The sequence below is a fragment of the Haliotis asinina genome, chromosome 9, assembly GCF_037392515.1.
Source record: "Haliotis asinina isolate JCU_RB_2024 chromosome 9, JCU_Hal_asi_v2, whole genome shotgun sequence".
In the NCBI taxonomy this organism is placed as follows: domain Eukaryota; kingdom Metazoa; phylum Mollusca; class Gastropoda; order Lepetellida; family Haliotidae; genus Haliotis; species Haliotis asinina.
Window position 1 is genome coordinate 51,756,722 of NC_090288.1, and position 25,207 is coordinate 51,781,928.

Consider the following 25,207-nt stretch of genomic DNA (forward strand, 5'->3'; position numbering starts at 1 on the left):
CTGGTAGTGGCAAGTTTTCCCGATGCATTCGGAAATCACCGAGATCTTGCAAATGATCACTCTTGAAACAACGTCTCTGATTGCACAACTAAATCTGAACGCCTCCAATCGCGAGTCTTGAACACTCGCACCATGAAAGGGACGTATTAGAACAGAGGTTACGTAGGAAGATATGACAGGAGAAACCTCTGTGGGAAGAGAATGAAGACCGCCATGCCCATACTAACTCTTTACATCAAGTTTCAGTAGCTCCATTGTGTGAACTGCATAGTACTAAAGAGTATGCAATGCTGCGAGTTTGCAAAACGGAAGCATGCTCATTCGTAGTGGACAGAAGGATGATCGGGATTGAGTGAGGCAAAGTCAAAATTATTTTTTTTATAATATAAAAAACTGTTCTAGGCACAAATAAAGTGATGTGCTGATATCTGAGAACCATTTCACTTTGTATATTTAGTATATTTATTTAATAAGTAAGTCTAGACCGGATGTCAAGTGACTGATACTACACACCCTATACTAGACTTCGTTGTTGCAGCTCATTGCAGTACACGCTGAACCAACACAACAGTCCAGAGTTTTGTCGTGTGATGATATCCACACCAGCATTGGTCCAGCAATAACACAGCAGCCAGACCAGGAAGATCTGGGAGCAGACTAACCATTCTGGTACATAAACAATGAAACAAGACTCTTGGCCTTAGTATCCTTTTCAAGTTGCCACCTCTTGCCACCAAGTGGCTGAAGTGAGTGGGCTTAGTTTCATGACGCTTTCAGCAATTCTCTAGTGATGATACTCTAGTGTCATGAGGGGCACAGTAGAAATGGGTTTCACACATTGTAACCATATGGAGAATTGAACATGTTTTCAGTGTGATGAGTGAACGCTTTAACCACTAGGCTACCTCACTGACCCGGGTGGCTGGAGACCTCTTCTAACCACCAATCCCTTTGGAAGGTTTATGGTAAATTCCACAGACGTCCAGTTGGTTTTCAAGATGAGAAACTTTGTCGAACACAAGTAAATCATTGATGTGTTTATTGCTCTAAGGGTAAGTATACTGCAAGTGAAATGTTGAAAAACTTGTTTGAGCAATCAGCTGTGCAAATATTCTTGAGGCAAAAAACAGTTTGTACTTGTATACAAGATAAACAAAATCACATATAAAGCATAATTTTCCGACCAATCAGGGACCCTATCCATAAAACGTTTGTTGAACTGTCATTCATAAACCAATGATAAAGTATACAGTTATGGCAATTCATAACGTTACAAATACTTTGTGAATCGGGACCGCGGGCCCTTATTCTCAACATATTCGTAGCCCTAAGAATTCTTAACTTTGATCTTAACCAAATTTGTTAAGAATAGGCAGTTCGTTGGGCTACGACCGTTTCGAGAATAGCTAGTCAGGCATTCTTGGAGAACTGCATTTAGTGAGTATAATAATCATATTGTCTTTATATATAACAAGCATCGGATATTTAAAAATAGCAAATCCAATCCATCAACGTCATGATCTGGAACATTTCTACCTTATAGGTGATACATACTGGCCTTTTGAAACAAAATGGAGTATCATAATCAAGGGAATGAAATCAGTGAAGCGTTCATGTCAAGTAAATTTTGTTCATGTTGGTTGTCTCTGATCACTGGATCATAAGGTCATCTTTCATGTCACTTATTGTTACTATAGTTACCGTTGCAAAGACAAAATATGCACTTACCCAGTAAAATGTTTGTGATTTTCAAGTCTCGTGTGCAAAATAATCAAGGGCTTTATCTGATCCTGACATAACTGACCTGGTATAAAATTCGGCAAACTTACAGCTAATTCACTCAATTTTCAATCAAACAATCATACTTTATGAAAGTCCTTTATTAGTTATACGACAAATAAAAAGACTGTCACACTGGGCCAAATTCAACCAAGAAATAAACTGAAAAAACTTTGATTTCAACTTATTTTGATTTCATGTACTCCAAATCTGATATTAAAAATCAATGACAGGAAATAATTGCATAATTTGTTACAATACAAGATGCATTCATGGAGAAAATATACTTATCAACAAGCTAGGTACTTATCACCATCACCAAAGATTCTAAAAAACAGGCAAAATATGTATGAAAGCTTCACATCAGAGGCATCTCTACATCATCTGTGACATCATTTAGTCATCCCATTCGTCGTCATCACATTCATCGTCGTCATCATCATCATCATCTTCATCATCTGAAAAAAAAAGATCATAAAACTGAAGCTGACAAATCCTCAACTGTTTTAAAATAATATTGTATCAGGTAGGAACAAAACCGTCATGGTTTCTCAGAACAAATGAGAAAGGTTTTGAAACAATTTATTTCATTGTTAATTGCTGGAATATTGCTAAAAACTAAGAACTAAGAACTTGGTTGCACACTGTAATATTGGGTCACACCAGTGCAAGTAACAAAGCACTAAATCGAACGCTGGCTTAGGAACTGAGACTGTTTTTGATGATTTCCACAGCAACTAAATATACATATGAGGTAAAACACAGTAAATGGGTGCTTCAGTACTTTTATCAAACGTATCAGATAAAGAAACAATGCAAGTAAAGAGTGGATGGTATACCATCTGCATACCCTACCTGATCCATGAATATGTTTCTGTCTGTTGGCAAGGGCACGTGCCAGAGCTCCCACAAGACCTGCACTGTCATCACTCTGCACTACTTTCTCAGTCTGCTCCACCTGGACACACAATAAACGCATACAGTCTGGTTGCTACAGGAACACAAGACCAGCACTGTCAACCTGTTTTCAGTCTGGTACACATGAACACATACAATAAACACATACAGTCTGGCTGCTATAGCAACACAGGACCCGCACTGTCAACACTCTGGACCTGTTTTCAGTCTGGTCCACATAAACACCTAAAATTAACACATGCAGTCAAGTTGCTATGGCAACACAAGACCCACATGGTCAACACGCTGGACCTGTTTTCAGTCTGGTTCACCTAACACATACAATAAACACATACAGTCTAGTTGTTCCAGCAACACAAGACTTCCATTGTGATCACTCATAGTCACTCTGTTAGACATACAGACAGACTGTTCCAAATTGAAAACTCACTTCTAACAACCCTCAGTCACAAAGAGATGCAAAGTCGCTGATGCTAAAGCAACATTTAGTCTCCCACTCGTGCAAGCTCTGCACAATTTTGGCATGTTTCGTTTCTATTCCAAAGACTCACCCTCTTGAGGTTGGCCCCACCCTGGATAGCCTTCAGCAGGTTCCCCCGTGCATCTGACGGTCCGCCACCTCTCTCGCTAGGATCCACTTTCTTCAGTGTGGTACCCTGGTGGATCTGGGACAACAGGCCACTACGGGCGTTCCCTGGGCCCGCGCGGGAAGGGCCATCCATATCGCTTGGTGGTGGTGGTGGTGGTGGAGGTGGGGGGCCACCTACTGGTGGAGGGGGTGGTGGGGCTCCTGTAGGGGGTGGAGGCGGAGGTGGAGGCGCACTGCCCATCGGGGGACGAGAAGAAGCTGGTGATGGTACTGGAGGAGGTCGGGGTGGTGACATAGCCGGTGCTCTAGTGGGAGGGCCCTGGCGGCCTGGGGGAGGGGGTGGTCCTCTGGGTGGGAGTCTTTGTGGAGGTGGAGGTGCTCCATGACGACCTGTTGGGGGAGGGGGAGGGGGAGGTCCGGCGTTTCTGGAAGGAGGGGGTGGGGGGGCCCCTGTACCTGGTCTAGCTGGAGGGGGAGGAGCTGAAATAATATGTGACTTTAGCAGTTTTGTATACACATGTATTGAACACCCTAAATGAAATATAGCAGCTTCAGATTAGTTGCAATAAAGATAGCAAGCATCATACAGTATTGATAGGACGGCAGAGATGCCACAATGAAATCAGTTTCGCAAGACTTCATTAACTGCAAATAAATACCAGGGCTGGGATAGGTTACTACAGCATCTGGTAAATTAGTCTCACTACCTGGGTCCTGAATAAACTACCAATTACCGGCAATCTGATTCGGTCTGGCTTGACAGATAGTCTGATATATGACATAAATTCATCGAACTGAAATGAAGCAAACTAACAGTACATATTTGTTCACAGAAATGACAACAAAATAGTTCATTCTATGAAAAGCTTTGTGTTACACCGTCAAAGACTGGTACAAGTTGGTTGTATGAAACATGACCAGACGGCACTTTTGAGAGTTTCAGTCACCACTGACTGTCACGTGAGTAAGGAAATTAACTCTAAGTTAATTTGTAGCAGTTAAAGAGAACTTGAGTACAGCAAACAAAATATCTGTATAAGGCTTATTCTTTATGAGGCTTTAAGAAACACATTCAAGACTGGTGCAAACCAGTTATCTGAGTTGATTGAAATATGACCTGACGCTACAAATTTCATTTACCATGACTGTCACATGAGAAAGAAAATTGACTGTAAAACCAGCTGTAATGGGTACCCAGGCCAGGTACCTTGGGTACTGTGTCCAAAATTTCTACCCATCCCAGCCCTAATAATTACTACTATGGACTGATCAAAACAATGCTGGAAGAATATTTACAGAAACAAATTTACAGATTTGTTTCTGAAATCACATAATGTTATGTTTCCTCAAGATGATCACATGATCATACTGAATCAGAGATATTATTAGGATGATAACACCAAAATCAAAATGAAGTAATTCTAATGTCAATAAAGTTAATCTAACTTACAAAAAGACAAATATGTTTTCACTGATGTCAATGTTGCTCTCTGCCCAGTGCATTGGCAAAGTAATTCAGCATTTGCATTTATACTACATCTGCCTGAGATAATGACACATTATGTCAACATAAATACTAATTTCAGTTATCAAGGAAACATATCACACTCAGAATTTATGCCCCAAATTTTTAAAGATTATTCTTGAGACATAACATGAAGTATAATATTTCAATTTGTACCAGACAGTAGAGAAAACCTGAAATAAAACATCAAAATATTGAGGAGTTTCAACATGTTAAAATGAAAACTACATAAATAACAATACATACATACCACCAGAGCTTCCCACCTTCCTGCTTACTAACAAACCATAAGAAGCACATGCAGAGCGAGATAGGTGCAAGGGAAATGTGCAAGGGGAGATAATTCACAGAAGGGACACAGCTCTGCATTTAGCATTGTTCTATAATTGAATAAAAGAAGGGCACTTGGTCCGAAACATGTTTTGAAAACATGCAGTGGTTGGTTGTATCACTGTGTATTGGAGAGTACAGTCCCTTGGTAAGATGTTCAGGTTTATCTAAAAGTGGGAACAAAGAACTTTGGCAAAAAGATGTCTGACTAACACAAAACTTGTGTATTTTGTGGGACCTGAAGAAAAGCTTAACATAGTTACAAGTGAAGCGGTGTTTGGATAATACAGACACTGTGTTATTATAAAAATTACACATGTTGTTTAGCTCTTAGAAAAGAGAGTTTAAGTACATCTTTTATCTACCTCTCACACAACATGCTGTTTATAATGTGCATTAGGATATTGTTCTGTTTTAAATTTCCTTTTTTTTTTCAAAATGAGAAAATCCCTCACAAATGAACTGAATGTATTGAAAATGTATATACTCAATGGTGATTTAGAATGTAGGCCTTTGTCAAACTCTCCTTTTGAAGAATCATTTTGATTGGATGTCAATTTTGAAAGTTACAAGTGGAAAATTATTTGTGTGCCTAACTTGAAGTGCTTAAGTGACTATGATAGTGACGTCACCTCCACCATTTAAAGTATTTGTAACAAATCTGGATAATCAAAGATCAGCTGTCCCCATACAATGTGTCATTATTTCTTATGCTACTTTTGATATTTCTTTGCAATGTAATGTGGAAAGATGAATGCTTAGCATATGTGAAAATATTCTCATCTTTGTGGGCTGTGAGTTAGTAAAGCAAACCAATATAACTGCAGTGTTAGTAGGCTAGTGTCACAAGAAACAACCCTGCTACACAAAGTGATCATAGCATTATGACGGTCACAAGACAGTGTGTACAACTGCACTTACAATTTTCTTAGCATTACGACCACTTTGTGTACCATGACTCAATCGCGGTGTCTCATGCTATTACTTTGCTTCACTAACTACAACTTAAAATGAACTAAGATTGCGGATAGATACGAAGCAGCAAAATAAACAAAATGTGGGATTCTAACCAACAGACGCAGGGGGTGGTGGTGGTGCGGGCCTACCAGCCATTTCTTTACGGACAGCTTCAATGCCACCGTTTTTCTCAACAAAGTCGTAGATGAAGTTAAGAGTTTCCTTGTCAACCTGGTCTTCAGGTTTAATTCCGACAGACTGGAACAACATCTTCATATCCGGTTCTAGGTTGTTCATCTGAAGATTAAATATCACATGTAGTTTGTGACATGATGGCTGAATTCACTGACCTAACACAGAGCTGTAATTCACTCATTTTACCAAAGCATGTTACCATTCATTTACCCTAACATTTCTTCCTCCTTCAGTATCATGTGACCAACAACTTATGCCATGCCATAACAGCATTTGTATTCATTAGCAGTTTGTGTTTATGTTTGATGAAGCCATCAGGCAATAGAGAGGGGTTAGGAATCACTCCATGAGGTAGGATAAGGAATCAGTTCATGGGGTGTGGTTCGGAATCAGTCCCTGGATGGGGTAAGGAATCGCTTCAATCAGTACATGTGGTGGGGTAAGGAATCAGTCCATGGGGTGGGGTAAGGAATCAGTGCATGGGGTAGGGTATGGAATCAGTGCATGGGATGGGGTAAGGAATCAGTCCAAGGGGTGAGGTAAGCAATCAGTCCCTGGATGGGGTAAGGAATCGCTTCAATCAGTACATGTGGTGGGGTAAGGAATCAGCGCATGGGGTGGGGAAAAGAATCAGTCCATGGGGTGGGGTAAGGAATCAGTTCATGTGGTGAGGTAAGGAATCAGTTCATGGGGTGAGGTAAGCAATCAGTCCATGTGGTGGGGTAAGGAATCAGTGCATGGGGTGGGGTAAGGAATCAGTCCATGTGGTGGGGTAAGGAATCAGTTCATGGGGTGAGGTAAGCAATCAGTCCATGGGGTGGGGTAAGGAATCAGTCCATGGGGTGAGGTAAGCAATCAGTCCATGGGGTGGGGTAAGGAATCAGTTCATGGGGTGGGGTAAGCAATCAGTCCATGGGGTGGGGTAAGGAATCAGTTCATGGGGTGGGGTAAGGAATCAGTTCATGTGGTGGGGTAAGGAATCAGTGCATGGGGTGGGGGTAAGGAATCAGATTATGTGGTGGGGTAAGGAATCAGTGCATGGGGTGGGGTAAGCAATCAGTCCATGGGGTGGGATAAGGAATCAGTCCATGGGGTGAGGTAAGCAATCAGTCCATGGGGTGGGGTAAACAATAAGTCCACAGGGTGGGATAAGGAATCAGTCCATGGAGTGGGGTAAGGAATCAGTTCATGGGGTGGGATAAGGAATCAGTCCATGGGGTGGGGTAAGGAATCAGTTCATGTGGTGGGGTAAGGAATCAGTTCATGTGGTGGGGAAAAGAATCAGTCCATGGGGTGGGGCAGGGTAAGGAATCAGTTCATGGGGTGGGGTAAGGAATCATTCCTTGGGGTGGGGTAAAGAGTCAATACTTGTAGTGAAGTAAATAAAGTCATCTTAATTACACAGGATATATTTTGTTTAACAACTAGGATAAATCATGAAAGTTGTACTTACATCAAAGCCCTTGTCAGGATCCCAACCAACATGGCTGACATGTCTGAAATATGAAACAATTTTCTAGAAAACACACACACATCAGCATGCATATAAAGAGAGCATATATTCTCAGATTTAAGTACTGAGGAAATTCCAAGAAACCATCACAGTTCACACCTTGATCATGTGTTACAACCATAGGTGGCTGATGACCTACTCAATCTTGTTTTTCCAAACTGCGGTGAGTGCTACAGGAGTGATAGGGTGAATGGATTGTTTTTACATGGTATTCCCGCAATATGTCTGGGGGCCACCAAAAATGGCTTCACACATTGTACACATCTTGGGAATTGAATCCCGGTCTTTGGTGTGTTGAGTGAACGCTTTAACCACTAGGCTACCCCACATTCCCACTGCCAGCTACAAATGCAATAAGACTGTGTATGGAGCACGACTTTAACTGGAGTATGAATGCACCTGAAGTCTGTCGGGGTACTGATGTCCTCTTTGGTCAGTTTCTTTGGACCTCCCTTTTTGTCCTTCTTGTCTTTGTTGGTCTTCTTGGATCCATTCTGCTTGTTGGAGTCCACAATATTCAGCGTGACCGGAGCATTTGCTGAAACATAAACAGTTGTTACAAGTTGTGTTTCATTTTAAGTGTTTCAAAACTCATAAACAATGTATACTACTTTTTCACCATTGCTTTTTTCAAAAGTTGATTCTGCCTTGGAAAGGACACCTTAACTTTAGTCTAGCAGGTTTTTCTTTGATTTTCCCTTGCAAAGGGCACTTTTACTGTAATCAAACAGATTTTTATACTGTCCCATCCAGCAACAATGGGGTGAGGTTTGGCAATAATTTTGAGTCTGAACAAGGTAACCCTGGGATTGACATGTTGAGAATAAATCTACACAAACATTATACACAATGACATACATCAACCAAGTCAGCAAGTCTGACCACCTGATCCTGTTACATGCCTCACATAAAAAGCATGGGTTGCTTAAATAAATTTCAAAAAAAAACATTCACTGGGCTGCCTGCCAGGTCCGTCCCATACTACACTGCATGCAGCCCAGGTAAAGGTTATGGAGACAGGTCACATGACAACTCTGTTTACTAAAGGTGCTATGTCAGTTAAACCACATAAAAGACTTGATAAAAAAATGTACCAAATAGTAAACATCGTTATGTCCTATATCATGCTTCAGATACAGAGTCACTTATCGTCAGAGTAATTTAGAGACAACCCTAGTTATTTCAGTAGTGAAATTGGGTCAGAAAACCTCAACAAGATGCTAATTTATATAAATCTTTCGTAAATTCCATATCTTTGACACAATCAAGATAATTGCTGGAACTAAGAACTCTGAAGTTTATGCCTCTCTGACAATGTCATCATACCTGGGGCTGGTCTGTTAGGCTGAGCAGGTGCCCCTCCTGGAGGTGGGGCTTGTCTGACACCAACTGCACCTGTATTCTTCTTCCTCTGGGTTTTCTCTTTACATAAACAGAATAACATGCAATCAAATTCATTTCATATCTAGTATTTCTATCTCCTGCATATTCCCCAGCTATCTAAATAATTTGATGATCCTGCTCAAGGTGAGGTGACAAATTCACAATCAAGACTACTGCACTACCATAGTGACACCCATGTATCGATCTGCTGAAGTCCAAGTCGACGGCAGCTTTTTACACTGCATACCCTTTTTCGATGCCACGTGCATATTTCACTGAGGCAGGAAACTACCTCCATGCTGAAGGCCAATTCTATCCCAGATTTTCACAGGTAGCTTCACAGTGAATTTTCATGCCAAAAAGTCATCTGCAATATTTTCTTTATAACTTTGGCTTACGCATTTTACGATGATGTCTCTCAGCCAATTTGTTCTCCACAGCATTCTTAAACTTCAGGGCTTCATCCTCACTGGCAAAATTCAACCCTGCCTGAGATTGCTGAAACAAGATGCAGCAGTAAGTTGAGAAACACTGTTAAACATTGTTTTTACCATTGCTACTGTTTCACTTGTTCCCCTGGTAACCATTCTAAGTGCTGACTATACAACCACTTCATGTTTGCTGATTTTGCATATGACAAATTGTTACTGGTACTCACATCAGCTTCAAATGTATGGAAATACTCTCTGGGACACTTGTAACGGAACTGATTGTACAGCTCTTGCTCCCACAGCAACTGTTGTTTCTGGAAAAGGTGATTTTCACAAAAAAATAAAAAACCATGCAAGTCTCCTTTCAATACTAAACCTCATGAATACTGTTGGGTCAAAACACAAAGAAAATCTGCATGAAGTTCTTGTTATGTTTTGTCATCAAAGTTATATAAGTATATTTCAGACAATCAGGATAATAATATATAATAATAATATATAATAATAATATATAATAATAGTATATAATAATATACATCAGATAAACATAGTAAGGACAAACGTGAGTCAGTTTAGTTTTATGCCGCTTTTAGCAATAGTCCAGTAGCAGACACCAGAAATGGACCTCGAACAGGAAAGGACAAAAGAGCAAGCAGGATAATTCATGATCACAATAAAAAAACTCGCCAACAAACTTAAATATGGTGTAAAAGTCATTTATCACAGAGCTTTATGCAATACACAAATATGCATACAAAATTAAAATTTGGAGAATGGATGCATAAACAACTTCACTGCATCCAGGGGTTTGCACAATATTATTCACTGTACCCACAACGCATCTTTGACTTTGGTTGTTTCTTTCAGAGCAGTTACATGATTTAATCCCTCAGTCTCTGTGCAGTGTATGAAATAAGCCAAAACCTCAGCCAGACATCAGGGCTGGTAACTTATAAATGGTAGAAAAGTCATTTATCACTGGGCTTAACATAATGAACAAATAGGCGTACAAATGTGGAGATTGGATGCATAAAGAACTTCACTGCATCCAGAGGGACACACAATATTATTCACTGTACCCATAACACATCTGAGACTTTGGTTGTTTCTTTCAGAGCAGTTACATGCATTATTTTATCCCTCAGTCTGTGTGCAGTGTATGAAATAAGCCAAAACCTCAGCCAGACATCAGGGCTGGTAACTTATAAATGGAACAAGGTAACCAGGTCAGACAATATTTAATTACTGAGATGTATTTACCAGATCATCAGACTAGCTACCTGTAAATTTAGACCATCTGTAAAAAATCTAGCCTGTCTCAGGTGGATGGACAAGCCTTATTTAATACACTGCCATATGATCAACGATTCATCCAGGCTCTAAAGAATAGTCAAAGTGTACTTTTCTCTACACTGTTATTCTTCAGGACCCTCACATTACCTGCAAGGGCCTTTAAACTAATAACAGTTTTTGAGTTAATGTAAAACCCTGTTTTCATGAAATATTTGTACTTCAACAAAAGTCTCCGAGGGTATTTTACTGACATTAACCAATATGTCAGCTCCCATGTTTTCACTTTGATTACACTGACTTCCTCCATACCCTGATGTCATAAACGCGGATGAAGTAGGAACGTTTGGTGTTGTCCTTCACAAACGTCACCACGCCAGCAGAGCGCTTGTTCCATCGTAACTTGTCAGGGGAGTCTGACAGGTACAGTTGTACTACCCCTGATGAAAGCGTCTGCAATAAAAATGGCATTGATCAAATCAAGTAACAATAGCAAAGTGAGTACTAGACTAACTCATAGTCCCAAGTCTGTTGGAAGATTCAAGGGGAAATCAAGACTGGCTTCAGTTAAGCGTTAGCATTGTAGCGACTGCTAGGCAGTAGGGCAATTAATGTGGTTCAGGGATTGTGAAACAGACTAAGGGACTACTTTAATTTTTTGTGCAGTAGGATGTAGTTCTGCTGAGTTAACTAAGTGGTACTGACAGATCAGCAGCCTGGACTGCTTCAGCATTAAACCTCCACAAACCACTACTACGGCCAACTATACTGACCTGTGTTAACTAATCAAAACTTACAAATGTAGACATGAAGGTGACATTAGCCAACACTGAAAAATCGCGATTTACTCTGTATTTTGCATTTCGCAATACCATGAATACACTAAGATTTCGACAGTCACGAATTTAAGTAACGTTCGGGCGTTCAGTATACATAAAAGCCATAAAGATCTACGCTTTTTGTCTCACGAACATAAGCCACACAAATGAAAGTTTAAAGTGACATAAAACTTTGCAATCAAGTACATTGTACAAATCTAGCGTCGAGAAGATTTCACACACCATATCATTTAGTTTGAAGATTGAAGAAGAAACGCCTCTAACTAATACGACCTATTTTCTTTTCTTACCGTGCACCCGCGACCAAGACATCCAAACAGTAACTCGTTTTCAGCATTACTCAGCAGAATACATGAACTGTTGACAGGTCTTTGTCTATTTTGGACCGACATTGTACGTTTCTGTGCATGCAAGTCGCCTGTCTGTCCCGATAACTTCCTGGTTCAAGTTCACGTCATCAAAACTACTTCCGGGCTTGTCGGTATTTTTCGGACGTGTCCGTGAAACTCGTCCTCTTAAACTAGTTCAACGTTAGAATCAAGTGCGCATTTTACTACCTCCTCACAGCGTGTTGCTGTTGTTAACGTGTTATTGCAATAATGTGGTTGATGACAGTGGCACGCGCTGGAGTAGAGCTTACAGGTTACCGTTAGAAAGATCCCAGTTAAATACTAAGTCTTTTCTTGAATGAACATAATTGAACTGTTTTTAAATGGTACTATAGATTCGTCCGTACAGATTTGACTATGCACTGGCAGCAGGGAACTCACATTTAGTCAGGAAAAAACAAGTGTAATACAGAATTATATTTACAACTCTTATTTCGAATTAAGGTTGGGGTAATTCAGACTTGAAATTTCTAGAGATTGGACTAAGAGCATTATTTATTCTTTCAAGGCAGAGAGACAGACGTAGTTCGCAACAGTACAGCCAGAAAATATTTCTGTGTACAACCACATCACAACCTGCCCTTGCAAGTGTGTGGGGTGTTTCATACTGTGCTGCTGATGATGATTATGATGATGATGATGATGACGTCCTTGGTAGAGTACGCCCCCAGCACCCCATACTGCTCGCATTTGACATTTTACTAGATCATGTGGCCATGCTCGACAAACTAGGTTGATTGCGAGTCATAACGGCCTAAACTGTACGTGTCGTTTCGTATATCATTCATAGGGTTGTCTGGTACAGAGTAGGAATTAATAGTCCCACAAACTGACCGTAATTTTTAACTCCCATCACCTGAACATATACTTATGACTCTTGTAGTGCAGAAGTATGTGGAGAGAGTGAATCTAGCTGTATGATGGCCGAGTGAGACCTTAAACAGCAACCCACACACCATGCAGTTTTTGTGTGTTGTTAAACATCACAATCAGCTGTATGGTGGAGACCCGTAAGTGATCGAGTCTAATGTTTGATAGGCATTTAGAAGTTGGTAGGGTAACACAATTAACCTGCTTGATATGGATGTGCTGCGTCTTTATTACTTGCACACGGCCACCGGTGTTCCTGAGTTAATACTTGCTCCTTCATCAGGTGAATGACAGTCATAGTTATAAAGGTATAGTATGGACAGGAAGCATCTGAGTCTAGACAAGACAATCAAGTGATCAACGTCGTGAGCGTACTAGGTAGTACTTATAACTTCTTTGGCATGCATTTAAGAGTTGGAGCACTGAAGAAAAATAGCGATTCTACCATGACTTCTGTATAAATACTGGATGGTCACTGGATAATTAAAGTCATTCAGAGATATATAATCACGTTATATACCTCTGAATTTCCAACACAGTCTGTATTTTTGTTTAAATCTGACTAACGCGGTTATGGTAGAATTGATATAAACGTATTGTGTTGGAAAATTACAGGAACTTAACGAAATTATAATAGCTTTATTTCTTTTGTTTAAAACCTCACACTACGCGTTCGGTTTAAAATCAAATACAGAAGTATTGTAATTTCGTCATATACCTCTGATTTTCCAACACAGTATGTTTATCTCCTAATTAATATATGGATGATCAACGTCTATAGTGCTGTGGGAGGGATGACACACAAGTGTGGCTTGATAACGTTAAAAGAACCTTCACCGAAACGCCGCTCTCCCGGCAATGAAGCTGTTCATTATAGCTCGTTGTCCCTCCTCAGCCAGGACTGACGTAAAGTGAACAGGCAGCAACTGATGGGCGGTGCCGCATAATTTTATCGAGATAGGAATACACAGCCACAAGGAGAAATGCAAACAATGTATTACTTAAACCACGTAAATGTACGTTGCCGTTCTGTTAAATTAAACCGTGATCAATTATTTTAACTTGCCATTGCTTAATATTGCCGAGTCAAAGATACACAGACACAAGACAAACTGAACGCAATTTATTAAAAACACGTAGGTAAGTTGCTGTTTCTTTGCATGAAACGTTGACCAACTGCCTAACCACAAACATGAGGATATATGAACATGTATATAAACAAATTTGGTATGATAAAGAAAATCATTCCTTTGTAACATTGAGAAAAACAGTTCCAAGTTGACACAAACCGAGGGCACTCAAAAATGAGTGAGTGAGTTTACGCCATTTTTACTTTTACGTCATTTATATAGCTATCTATATCATCAATATCACGGCGGGGTCACCGGAAGTGGGTGTCACCCTTGGTAACCTTGTGGGGAATCGAACCCGGGTCTCAGTGTGACAGGCGGACGCTTTATACACTAGACTGCCCCACCAACCCAACATCAGGAATGGATAATTATAGAGTTGACTCATCGCTAGAACTAATCTGAAATATGCCAGCGGATCATGGCACGAGTAAGGGACACAATTCTTTTAATCCAGGCGTAAGCTACTCCTTTAAACACACACCACGCTGGTGCTTTTCACATGCCACATCCGCACTTTTGCATCCGTTTTCTGTGAGTGTACAATGTAGATAACAATATAATAATATAAACAACAGCTCTCCAACACCGTGGGTACGTCGGTTGGTGCGTCATATATTGCCATTGTACTTATGTTAATGTAATATACAATCAAAACAAAATACAAAAACACCTTTTGCTTAAACCTACAAAATACAAGAAGTGTAACAAATGTAACTTTTTCCATCAATGATGTCATGACATGTCAATTAACTGGAAAGACCAAACTGTATCTTTTGGTGAACTATTTGGTGTCATGTCAACGTATTACAGCTGTAACTTTAAACATGTCTTGATGATTATCACATTTCATCCTCATCCCAGTCCTGATCATAGCCTTCAGCGTCAAAGTCTTCGTCATCTGAAGCCAGAAAAGTATCCAATCAGTAGGCATACAGTAGCTTAATTACAAACTGTTGCATCTTAAACATAATTGCGGTGTAAAACAACAAACAAAAATATGAATTAAAAATAGGTAAGCACAAAATATTTCATATCTCAGGTAAACCAGGAAAAATGAGAACACAGACAAACGTTTCCTGATACGTCAGCCCAGGAAGAATAGAAGACGCTGTAGATTATCCCTGGTTAGCCTTTTGTTCCCAAGTAAAACATTCATTGGTACCGTGACAGACCGCATTGGTGGTCTAGTTGAGACCGTCTCCCCGGGGAGTAGAAGGGTGGTGGTTCGATTCTCGGTCGTGTCACACCATAAACACGTTAAAAAGGGACTTGTTAGCCTGTCGGGGCTCGGAGTCATTCATTTGTATCTGGGTATAAGTTATGGTCTCTCTCTCTCTCTCTCTCTCTCTCTCTCTCTCTCTCTCTCTCTCTCTCTCTCTCTCTCTCTCTCTCTCTCTCTCTCTCTCTCTCTCTCTCTCTCTCTCTCTCTCTCTCTCTCTCTCTCTCGACGAATATTACCGTTCATTCAAGACTTTTGAACTTAGTTGACGAACACCTGTGAGTCATTCAATGAAGTGTGCACCGCCCACTCACTCCTTTGCTAAAACAATGTGTACACCACCCGCTCTCAATTTCTCAAAAGGGTGTACTGTAGCATATGTGGATGCACAGTTGTGGGGATGGGGGTGTGCAGGGGTGCGCACCCCACCCCATCCTTTAATTCTGAAATTTTGTTAAATGACCTTTGAAACCGCGAGTGAAAATGAAGTTTGTAACTCTCCCATCCTCCCCTCCCCACTTTTTCTCAATAGTGTGTTCATCCCCCACCCCTCGTTTCTCGAAAAGCTGTATATCCACCCCTGTTATTGGATATTTATATAGCACACATATATCCATGCAACTCATACATGCTCAAGGCGCTGGTATTTTCCCCCCTCGATCGTTGGATGACAATATCCGCCCGTGTGCTTCTTTCCATTCGACATTCTCTAAGGTTTAGCTTACCTGTCCCCTGAATGATACACTTTCTTTTTTCAAATTCACGGCGGAGCACGTCTATAATATCACAGCTGTCCCCGGCAGGGTGTGGGATCTGCCCGTCTCCCTGAGACTGCCTCTGAAAAGCGTACATTGACACACGGGATGACGGGATGACAAGAATGTGGAGTCGAAGCATAACTGTTTGGATAAGCTGAAAGTCTTATTAAACAATTGAACTGCGCATCTACTTCAGGAAAAGGTCTGCGGCCTCCCCCCTCTCTCTTTCTCGCTCTCTCTCTCACTCACTCTCCCTTTCTCTCTCTCTCTCTCTCTCTCTCACACACACACACACACACACATACTCTCCCCATACACTCTCTCTGACACAAGCACATACTCTCATACCCACACGTGTCCTCTCACTCTCTGAATCACTCTCTCGCACACACATCCTTCTCTCAATATGTTTCACACTTTCATTCTCTCTCAGTTCCCCATCTTTCTTTCTTACTTGATCATTATAAACTTACCCTCTTGAAATCCGACGTTCCAACTTCGACCTTATTCAAAGTGACGCCAGTCTGTATATCAGTCAAGAAGCTTGCACGTAACTGATTGGATGTCGCGTCATGTCCGGGAACTGGCGGTGGAGGTGGTGATTGAGCTAGGGGTGGGGCGGGAGGAGGCGGTGGTGGAGTTAGGGGTGGGTCCAGCGGAGGAGGTGGTGGGGGCAAGGGTGGAGTGAGAGGAGACGGTTGTGGGGCCAGCGGCGGGGCGGGAGGAGGCGGAGGTGGCGTTTGAGAAATTACAGAAGGGGGTGGTGGCGGAGGGTTTCTTTTGGATGGACTTAGAGCAAAGGTTATTTGTTTTGGAGGGGGTGGCGACGGTGGTGGCTTTTGAGGGCGTCCTGAGGCAAAGGATTCGGTTTGTTGCAGATGGTCTTTGGCAAGTGATGGGGCCACTGATTTAAAATGGGACGGTGTTTGTGCTGTTTGGGGAGGAGGTGGCCAAGTGTATACGGAAGGAGATTGGCATGTAACTGGTTGGGGGCTGAGGGGCGATTGTGGGTGGCGGGTAGGGTCGGGCACAGCACGGTTCACATGCGGGTACGAAGACGGAGAAAGAGCGGGCACCAAGGGTTGGCGAACAGGCGGCATTAATGGTTCCTGTCGTACAAGAGGAGGAGGAGGGTCACGCTGTCGAGATGGAGTCGGTCGAGGAGGGGCGGGCGGACCCTGCTTTGGTGAAGGTGGTGGCCTTTGGTCAGAATGCGCTACACGCTGGGGAGACTGAAGTTCTTGGTCTGATTGGCTTGATAATCTTGTGGGTGGTCGTGGCGATGGTGGTCGTGTTGTAGGGGCTGAAGTACAAGCAGTGAAAATATACTGCAGGAATTTTGATGAAATACCTAAAACAAAACCCAACTTTATAATATTTAAACTCTTCTCCCATCTAACCCCGTATTGGCAGTAGACTTACACACATCCTGGCATGACGGATACGTATGAAACAATATTGCACTGACCAGCAGGGGTGGCAGATTTGGCCATGTTGTTCATTGCCTCGCGAATGGTACTCATGCCGCCATTCCGTCCAACAAAGTCGTAGATGAAGTCAATGGTGTCGGGGTCCCTGTCTGTGATTCCGATCGTCTCGAGTAGACACTTCATCTCTGGTTCGGTGATGTGGGTCTGAATAATGACCACGGCATGTTTAGATTTGGCAGGTGTGAGCAATACAAATAAATAAATAATATGTAAGTGAAAGAGTAAGGTTTTACGCCATGTTTATTCAAGCAATATTATGGAGGGGCCACCGGCAATAGGCTTCACACATTGTACCCGAGTGGAAATGGAAATAGGCGTACTGATGATGTTGTCTTGTGCCGCACAATGTATTTTTACTGCAACACGATTCCGACCTTCCAAAAGAAGTCTTTGAGAGACAAACAAGAGCTTCAGTAACCACACAATCGAAGTGGTAAGTCTCCCAGATGAGATAATGTTGTTTTATGCCGCAAACAGCGTTATGCCAGCTATGTGAAGATAAAAGAGTTTTAGGGAGACAAACGTGAGAGTTAAAGCCACAATTGTGCCTTCACTAAAATAAAAAAACTGCTATATCTTGGAAGCTGATCAAGGTCCCATTGAACACAGCCAGTCAGTGAATGTGGTAATAAATCACATATGTATTTATTTGTTTTGAGTACTCACTTTATAGCTGCCGTCTGAGTCAAGTCCAACATGCTGGACGCGCCTGAATAACATTGCAAAGAAGTATGAAATTGTTCATTCAATGTAATAAATATTGAACTGCTGTCTCGCAGTTTTCACAAATTTATTATTACGTTTGGTATAGCCTTGACTCATCGTCATTGAAATTACACAGAAATATACGCAAAGACGAGTCACTTCATTGACATCGTCGTCGCTATCATGATGAAACCCATCATTAGCGTCTTCATCAGTAACACTACCATCATCATCATCATGATCAAACCGAGTCACCAAATCGTCACCTGTAACTTCAGTAAATGAACATATTAGCATCTTCATCGTTTTCTGATAATCAGGCCTCCAAGGCTGTCCTGATTCGAGCAACACCATCGACAACACCATCAACATGAACTACAACATGTCACTAATCACCTGAAGTCTGTTGGTAAACTTATGTCACCCTTGCTCAGCCTTTTGCCTGTCTTTGTTGGTTTTGTCTGGGCGGCCTTGACGTTTGGCGTCGTCTGCTTCTGACTCAAGGTCACAGGCGTGAACACTGAAGTCAGACAAATCTTCACGGTCTAGTAACCCCCAGACAACATTTTGTATGCTATTTTAGTTATGAACAAGCCAAATCTTGATGATGTATCTTTAGGGTTGTTCTTTAAGGACGTGTCTTGTTTTAAAAAAACGCGTTCCAGAATGCATTTTTCACGACATTCACGTCTTCAGCATTCTCAATTATCGAGTCAGATCAGGAATCCCGCGTCAAGCGAACTATCCAGGCTAGAACAGGTCTTCAGTTTGTTTGCTTCCTGCATTGTTGTTTAACGAAGCACTGACTAATATCCCATCTATCCCTTATTACGGCTATCTGTACATAATGGTCTGTTATGATTCTGGACCAGACAATGCAGTGATCAACAGCATAGGCATCGAGCTACGTGACTGTCGTACCATGGTATGTGTTAACCAAGTCAGCAAGTCTGACCACCCGATCCCTTTACTCGTCCCGTGTTTTCAGGCATTAATTCGTTAGTTCCAGACTCGTAAAACATCAGAAAGTCACTCAGCCACTGTGAAACATTTTACACTTACCAGACCTCGGCGGTCTGTTGGAAGTATCCGCCACTCTCTTTTGCAGCTGGCGCTCCTGCCGACCTAAACAGATGGTTATATATCACAACACGTACCTCGGTAATTCTCCGAACGTCAGTCATACATGAACACTTTGCAACCAGCTAAGATGGAGATTACAGCAAGGAAATACGATTTCTTCACGTGTGATATTCGAAGTCAGACATGAACCCATGTCTGAGAGTCCCAAATAACTATATCCTTGAACACTGGTTCCAAACATACAAGGTCCTACACGGGATGGTCATTGTAACAGTCCAGTGTATGAAATAAGCGAAACACTTCAACATGTTACCAGCCCAAAATGGACTTAACCAGACGAGACCGCATAATATGGTGAATTTACTCAGAAGTATGGGTCATCTGAACTTCATACAAGACCATCGGGCTAGCTCGCTGTAAATTTAGACCTACGTCAGAAATCAAGCCTGTCTCTCATACACTGGTAACGCATGTTATATTTGGGATTAGACATTTTTTTGGTAAAGTACAGATTCTATTACTTTCATTTTGTTGAGACCTGTGCTTTATTTTCGAATCCACAGCCTCAGAGACAAGCACTTAATCGCCAGCACACAAAGTCAGCTATCTAGCCCGCTCAGCCAACTCGGTTTCCACACAAAATGGCGATTGGGTGCCTGACTCAACCCAACAAATGTAAGGATAGAATACGTGATTCGAAATATATCATGTGTCGAATATGACAACCTTCTAAAAGGCATTGTGCATTCACGAACATTCACTCCTGTTGTACTGCTACCAAAGCTATGATTCCATGTGAGCATTGGTTTCTTAGGATTGGTATTCCTGGACATGTTTGGAAGGTCGGGGCTCATGGGACCTTCCACACCAGGTGTCCTTACGCTTTCGTACAATGTCAATAGGGTCTTTGGACCTTTGACTCCTGTAATATGTGAGACATACCGAGTGAATAGATAGTTCAGGGATATCAGCTCAGAATCGATTGACTTAGCAAAACAATACAAAAGAATGTAACTAAAAATGCCAACCCCCATGCACCCCACCCACCCCCAAAATAATAACAAACAAACAAATAAATAAATACCAAAAAGATAAAGAATGCTGAGGGAATGTTTGAAATCGGAATTTGAAAAGTAACTGTTTTCACGCACTCGTGCAGGCTTAATGCGCTGAAACTTTATTACCACGGATAACCCAAGCTGCCTGGGAGGCGCTAAAAGGTCATAGTCAAGTGACTTTTACCGTTCATCTACTTTTTTAAAACTAATTCATTGTTTAAGGTGATACCATGTATGCTTCGTTGTGGGGCCGGGACTGTTCCTGAAACTCACTTGAGTCATGCTGCCAAGAACGGTCAGCCATCCCAGGACTTTCACTAACCAACGGCGCGTAACTTCATCATCGTTATTACCTGGGCGATGTAGACAAGACCACGATTTCAGGTTTCGAACTCGAACATTCGACTCTAATGGCGGAATGCACTACCTAGTGTACCACCACACAACATCCTTACGTCGTTCAGTTCGTCGACGTCTTTGCTTCAATTTGGACACCAGCGTCTCCTCAAACTTCCTCGCTTCATCTTCACTGGCAAAATTAAGCCCAGCCTGAGAAAACTGTAACACAAGTGAAGTGGGCACCACAACTAATGAAAATATTCATTATTCTAACAGCATGTATATCTTTTAACCTGAATGGAGCCTAAACGTAAGTCATGATAACGCTTAAATATATACTGGGTTAAGGTTCAAGGTCAGGTTCAGGGTTATGATTAAATACCCATTTGACTGTTTGTGGCCGGGTGGTATTGAAACGTCACACCGAAAGCTCGGGTTCGATTCCCCTCTTGGAGACTATGTATTGACCTCCAAAATGGTACCCCTGTCTTGCTGTGTCTAGGGAATTGATGAAAGCGGTGTAGACCTACTCGCTCAACTCCCTCTTGTTTATCCAGTGGAGTATCCATTAGAATTATTTTACTCCCTCACTCACTCACTCTATATATGCCTCATACTGTCACGTGAAATAAACGTCGTATATATCACTATAGATTTTAGTAACTCTTACTTCAGCCTCGAAAGTGTGAAAATAGTCTCGTGGAGTCTTGTAACGGAACTGCATGTATAATTCTTGTTCCCATAACAACCGCTGTGCCTGAAATCAAACATGGTGATTGTGGTCAACATAACATTCCACGTATCATAGCAAGGGTATAACATAGACAATGTCTTTTAGAAAAAGGTCAAATGCAACCAAAGCTATATTTTGGACTTGACGTTCAGTTTTATCGAAGTCAGGTGGCTGAGTGGGTTAGACCGCTGATTGTGCTGGCGGTTAGGTGCCTCACTCTGAGTGTGGCGTCGAGAGGGGTATAATAGTGGTTAAAAAGCTCTCTTGCCACGCCAAAGGTCTGGGTTCGATTCCCTACATGGGTACAATAATAAATTATGTGAAACCCATCTCTGATATCCCCAGCTATGACATTGCTGGAATATTGCTGAAAGCGACGTAACAGATTCTGGGAGTGAGGCGTTAATAAACCAAGTGATCCATTGTCCACGATCTTGACGTTGTGACACGTCTGTATGTAATTATGTGATGTTCATATCCTTCACCATAATCTACTCGATCTAGAGTATCACATATCAGTATGTCATTGCATTTATCGTATTAAAATTAACAGACTGAGATTAAGGTAGATAACTGATGTCCCAATCGTGGTATTGAGCATACACTTACGTCTGCCAAATACGTGGTAACGTTTTGGTTTAAGGAAGCCAAGAAATTAGAAACAACATACACTGAGGCAAATAAATAAGGGAACACCATTTCATGGCAGAGTTCCTTCATGTATTCTCAGATTCCCCCCAAAGCTCAATTCAAAGCTGGTGATGAAAACTGGAAAATATTAAAGAAACGCTTGATTTTTTCTGTTTCCTTTATATGTTTCTCTTAGTATATTTTCTTCGTCCTTGCCCTATGCTTTGGGGAGTGGAGCTGATAACGAACAAGCTGTATCTCACCTGTATGTCATACAGCCGTATAAAGAACGACCTCATGTTGTTGTCTTTCACCAAACAGGCCACCCCACAGGCGTGTCTTGTCCACCTAGAGTCAGCCAGCCGCTCCGCCAGGTACAGTTCCACCACCCCAGACGCTATAGTCTGTAACAGTGAATGAGTGAGTTTAGTTTTTGCGCCGTGGTCAGCAATATTCAAGCCATGCGGAGGCGTAAATAATCGAGCCTGGATCAGACAATCCAGTGATCAAAGCATGAACATCTATCAATGCAATTAGTAAATGTAGTATTGCTGTTGTATCACAGCGAGTTAGCCAGTGTGTCCATTACCACATGTTGTTTAACGCCATTAACAGCAATATCACAGCTATATGGCGGTATGTAAACAATTGCGTCAAGACCAGACATTCCAGTGATCAGCAGCATGAGCATCGACCAACATAATTAGGATACGATGACATGTGTCAACCAAGTCAGCGAGCCTGACCTTCCGATCCTGCTAGATTTGTTGAAGACAATTTTTAACCCGGATCTGCACGTGTCATTAACATGAAAGGTACACGTGTAAGCGCCTAATTCTACTAAATATGAGACTCGAACCCATGACTAGCATATCCCGGTACGAAGAGTATGACAGGATCCTTCATAACCACACTCACGTATTCCTCTCATCATCACGTCACCCCCAAGTGGTATGGTCACTCCAGGCTGTTGACACATTGATCGTTAACCATCTAATAGGCAGACTCAGTTGCAACCCATGAGAAAAAGAAACAATCCCCATTAATTCCATGAATGCTTACCGTACATCCTCGTCCAAGACATTCAAATAATATCTGGTTCTCGGTGTCGCTGAGCAAAATGCATCCCACGTTGTTTTGAGCCTTCCCCATCAGGATCTAGACGCCTGTCTTGCAAGGACCAGCTTGGACGTGTCACACATCCACACTGTTTTGAAGTTTTAAGTGACCAATTTTATTTTTAGATTCCATAAATGAATAGTCCAGATATTTTTCTGAAATCCTAAATTACTCGAAGAATCTATTTCGAGCGATATATATGCGCACTATCTGCGTCACATGGTGAATCATTAGTAATACAAATCTATTCTGAGCTATTCACTCGTCAAACACGTCACGGACTGCATTGTGCTATATGGCGTTGTCCCTCCAGTATGTTTATGAATTGGGAAGTCAAGGATATGATCTTGAACACTTGCGACCCTGCGGTAGCGCCCATGTAGGAAAGGGCGGACTAACTACAGTTAAGCTGAGGGAATATAGACAGATACTTGCTTTAATTACTAGTTACTGTTTGTTTGTTTGCTCAAACCGATCTCAGCAATATTCCAGGTAAATGTCGGCGGTCTGAAAATAGTCGAGTCTGGACCAGACAGTGCAGCCATAGTAATCATTCGCCTCGATCTACTCACTTCCTGGTTGGCCTGTTCTATGCAGGACTACTCACATAAACTACAAATACAGGACAAATGTATGTAGTGGCACTTGTAACTACGCAACTCCACCTCTATTTTTGTAAAGAGAAACATGACGTGTCGAGCAGTCTATTCCAGTAAAAGCGTTATTACCTTACACCCATGCAGTCAATGTTCAGTCAGATCTGTTTACTTGGATAATGCGCACAGGACGTTTCTGTTGACCAGTCAAAGCAGCGTCTGTCAATACTTTCAATGTGTTTTACTGCCATGCATTTAACCTGAAAATCCTTCAATATGAATTACAACGCCTTGAGAATAGGACTGTGGCGTTCCTCGGTCACATAATAAACCGGTAAACTAAACACAGATAAGCTCTTTTGCGTGTGATGAATTCCTTCCAGCTTAGGTGTACGTGTAGTGCTGGCAGAGCTGCTCTGCCCACCAGGTTAGGTGAACATGTCCTACTGGCGAGTTGCTGTGCCCACCGGGTTAGGTGAACATGTAATACTGGCGAGTTACTTTGCCCACCAGGTTAGGTGAGCATGTAATACTGGCGAGTTGCTTTGCCCACCAGGTTAGGTGAACATGTCCTACTGGCGAGTTGCTTTGCCCACCAGGTTAGGTGAATATGTAATACTGGCGAGTTGCTCTGCCCACCAGGTTAGGTGAACATGTAATACTGGCGAGTTGCTCTGCCCACCAGGTTAGGTGAACATGTAATACTGGCGTGTTGCTCTGCCCACCAGGTTAGGTGAACATGTAATACTGGCGAGTTGCTTTGCCCACCAGGTTAGGTGAACATGTAATACTGGCGAGTTGCTCTGCCCACCAGGTTAGGTGAACATGTAATACTGGCGAGTTGCTCTGCCCACCAGGTTAGGTGAACATGTAATACTAGCGAGTTGCTCTGCGCACCAGGCTAGGTGAACATGTAATACTGGCGAGTTGCTCTGCGCACCAGGTTAGGTGAACATGTAATACTGGCGAGTTGCTTTGCCCACCAGGTTAGGTGAACATGTAATACTGGCGAGTTGCTCTGCGCACCAGGTTAGGTGAACATGTAATACTGGCGAGTTCCTCTGCCCACCAGGTTAGGTAAAATGTAATATTGGCGAGTTGGTCTGGTTACCAGGTTAGTTCATTAAGTGACAGGCAGTATAAATCTTTGCCTGTACATGAGCTTCGTTACTTGTGCTGTTTGTTAGTCTGACGTATTCTCCGCCTGGCGTCATCCAATCATATGCAACTTGAATGTTTTCAGTTACTTTTCGTTGTTAATGTTAATCTGAAGTTGTCACAACATACCGGCATAGATACCTCTCATTACCTGGTTGTTCTGCTTCATTGGTTTTGC

The 25,207-nt window shown here is 41.9% G+C and overlaps 2 protein-coding genes across 3 annotated transcripts; both read right to left on the bottom strand.

Moving 5' to 3' along the window:
- Positions 1–1,024: 1,024 nt before the first annotated feature.
- LOC137297083 (actin nucleation-promoting factor WASL-like) lies at positions 1,025–12,245 on the bottom strand. 2 transcript variants are annotated; one of them, XM_067829065.1, is made up of 11 exons: positions 12,040–12,245; positions 11,223–11,363; positions 9,848–9,934; positions 9,588–9,687; positions 9,133–9,228; positions 8,206–8,344; positions 7,747–7,789; positions 6,248–6,395; positions 3,249–3,766; positions 2,635–2,737; positions 1,025–2,237 (listed from the first exon to the last, which is right to left on the bottom strand). In XM_067829065.1, the coding sequence occupies exons 1-11, from the start codon at positions 12,139–12,141 to the stop codon at positions 2,176–2,178; spliced, it is 1,539 nt and encodes a 512-aa protein (XP_067685166.1). In that variant the 5' UTR covers positions 12,142–12,245; the 3' UTR covers positions 1,025–2,175. The 2 variants fall into 2 exon arrangements, with proteins under 2 accessions (XP_067685166.1, XP_067685165.1); XM_067829064.1 differs by having other exon boundaries at positions 6,212–6,395; positions 12,040–12,217.
- Positions 12,246–14,119: 1,874 nt separating this feature from the next.
- LOC137297081 (actin nucleation-promoting factor WASL-like) lies at positions 14,120–24,362 on the bottom strand. Its single transcript, XM_067829062.1, has 11 exons — positions 23,219–24,362; positions 22,420–22,560; positions 21,464–21,550; positions 20,910–21,012; positions 19,376–19,438; positions 18,710–18,833; positions 18,275–18,317; positions 17,587–17,752; positions 16,592–17,421; positions 16,086–16,197; positions 14,120–15,039 (listed from the first exon to the last, which is right to left on the bottom strand). Exons 1-11 carry the CDS (start codon positions 23,306–23,308, stop codon positions 14,981–14,983), a joined length of 1,818 nt encoding a protein of 605 aa, XP_067685163.1. The 5' UTR covers positions 23,309–24,362; the 3' UTR covers positions 14,120–14,980.
- Positions 24,363–25,207: the final 845 nt, after the last annotated feature.

What these genes read in the sequence shown, in the direction of transcription:
- LOC137297081 (XM_067829062.1), bottom strand. Translation starts at nt 23,308, where the DNA reads ATGGGGAAGGCTCAAAACAACGTGGGATGCATTTTGCTCAGCGACACC. An exon ending in ACGTCGACGAACTGAACGAC is followed by an intron (nt 19,439 to 20,909) that starts GTAAGGATGTTG and finishes CCATCTGTTTAG; the next exon opens with GTCGGCAGGAGCGCCAGCTG. An exon ending in GAACGTCGGATTTCAAGAGG is followed by an intron (nt 16,198 to 16,591) that starts GTAAGTTTATAA and finishes TACGCTTTTCAG; the next exon opens with AGGCAGTCTCAGGGAGACGG.
- LOC137297083 (XM_067829064.1), bottom strand. Translation starts at nt 12,141, where the DNA reads ATGTCGGTCCAAAATAGACAAAGACCTGTCAACAGTTCATGTATTCTG. An exon ending in GAGACATCATCGTAAAATGC is followed by an intron (nt 9,229 to 9,587) that starts GTAAGCCAAAGT and finishes GTTTATGTAAAG; the next exon opens with AGAAAACCCAGAGGAAGAAG. An exon ending in ACCACCCCCTGCGTCTGTTG is followed by an intron (nt 3,767 to 6,211) that starts GTTAGAATCCCA and finishes ATATTATTTCAG; the next exon opens with CTCCTCCCCCTCCAGCTAGA.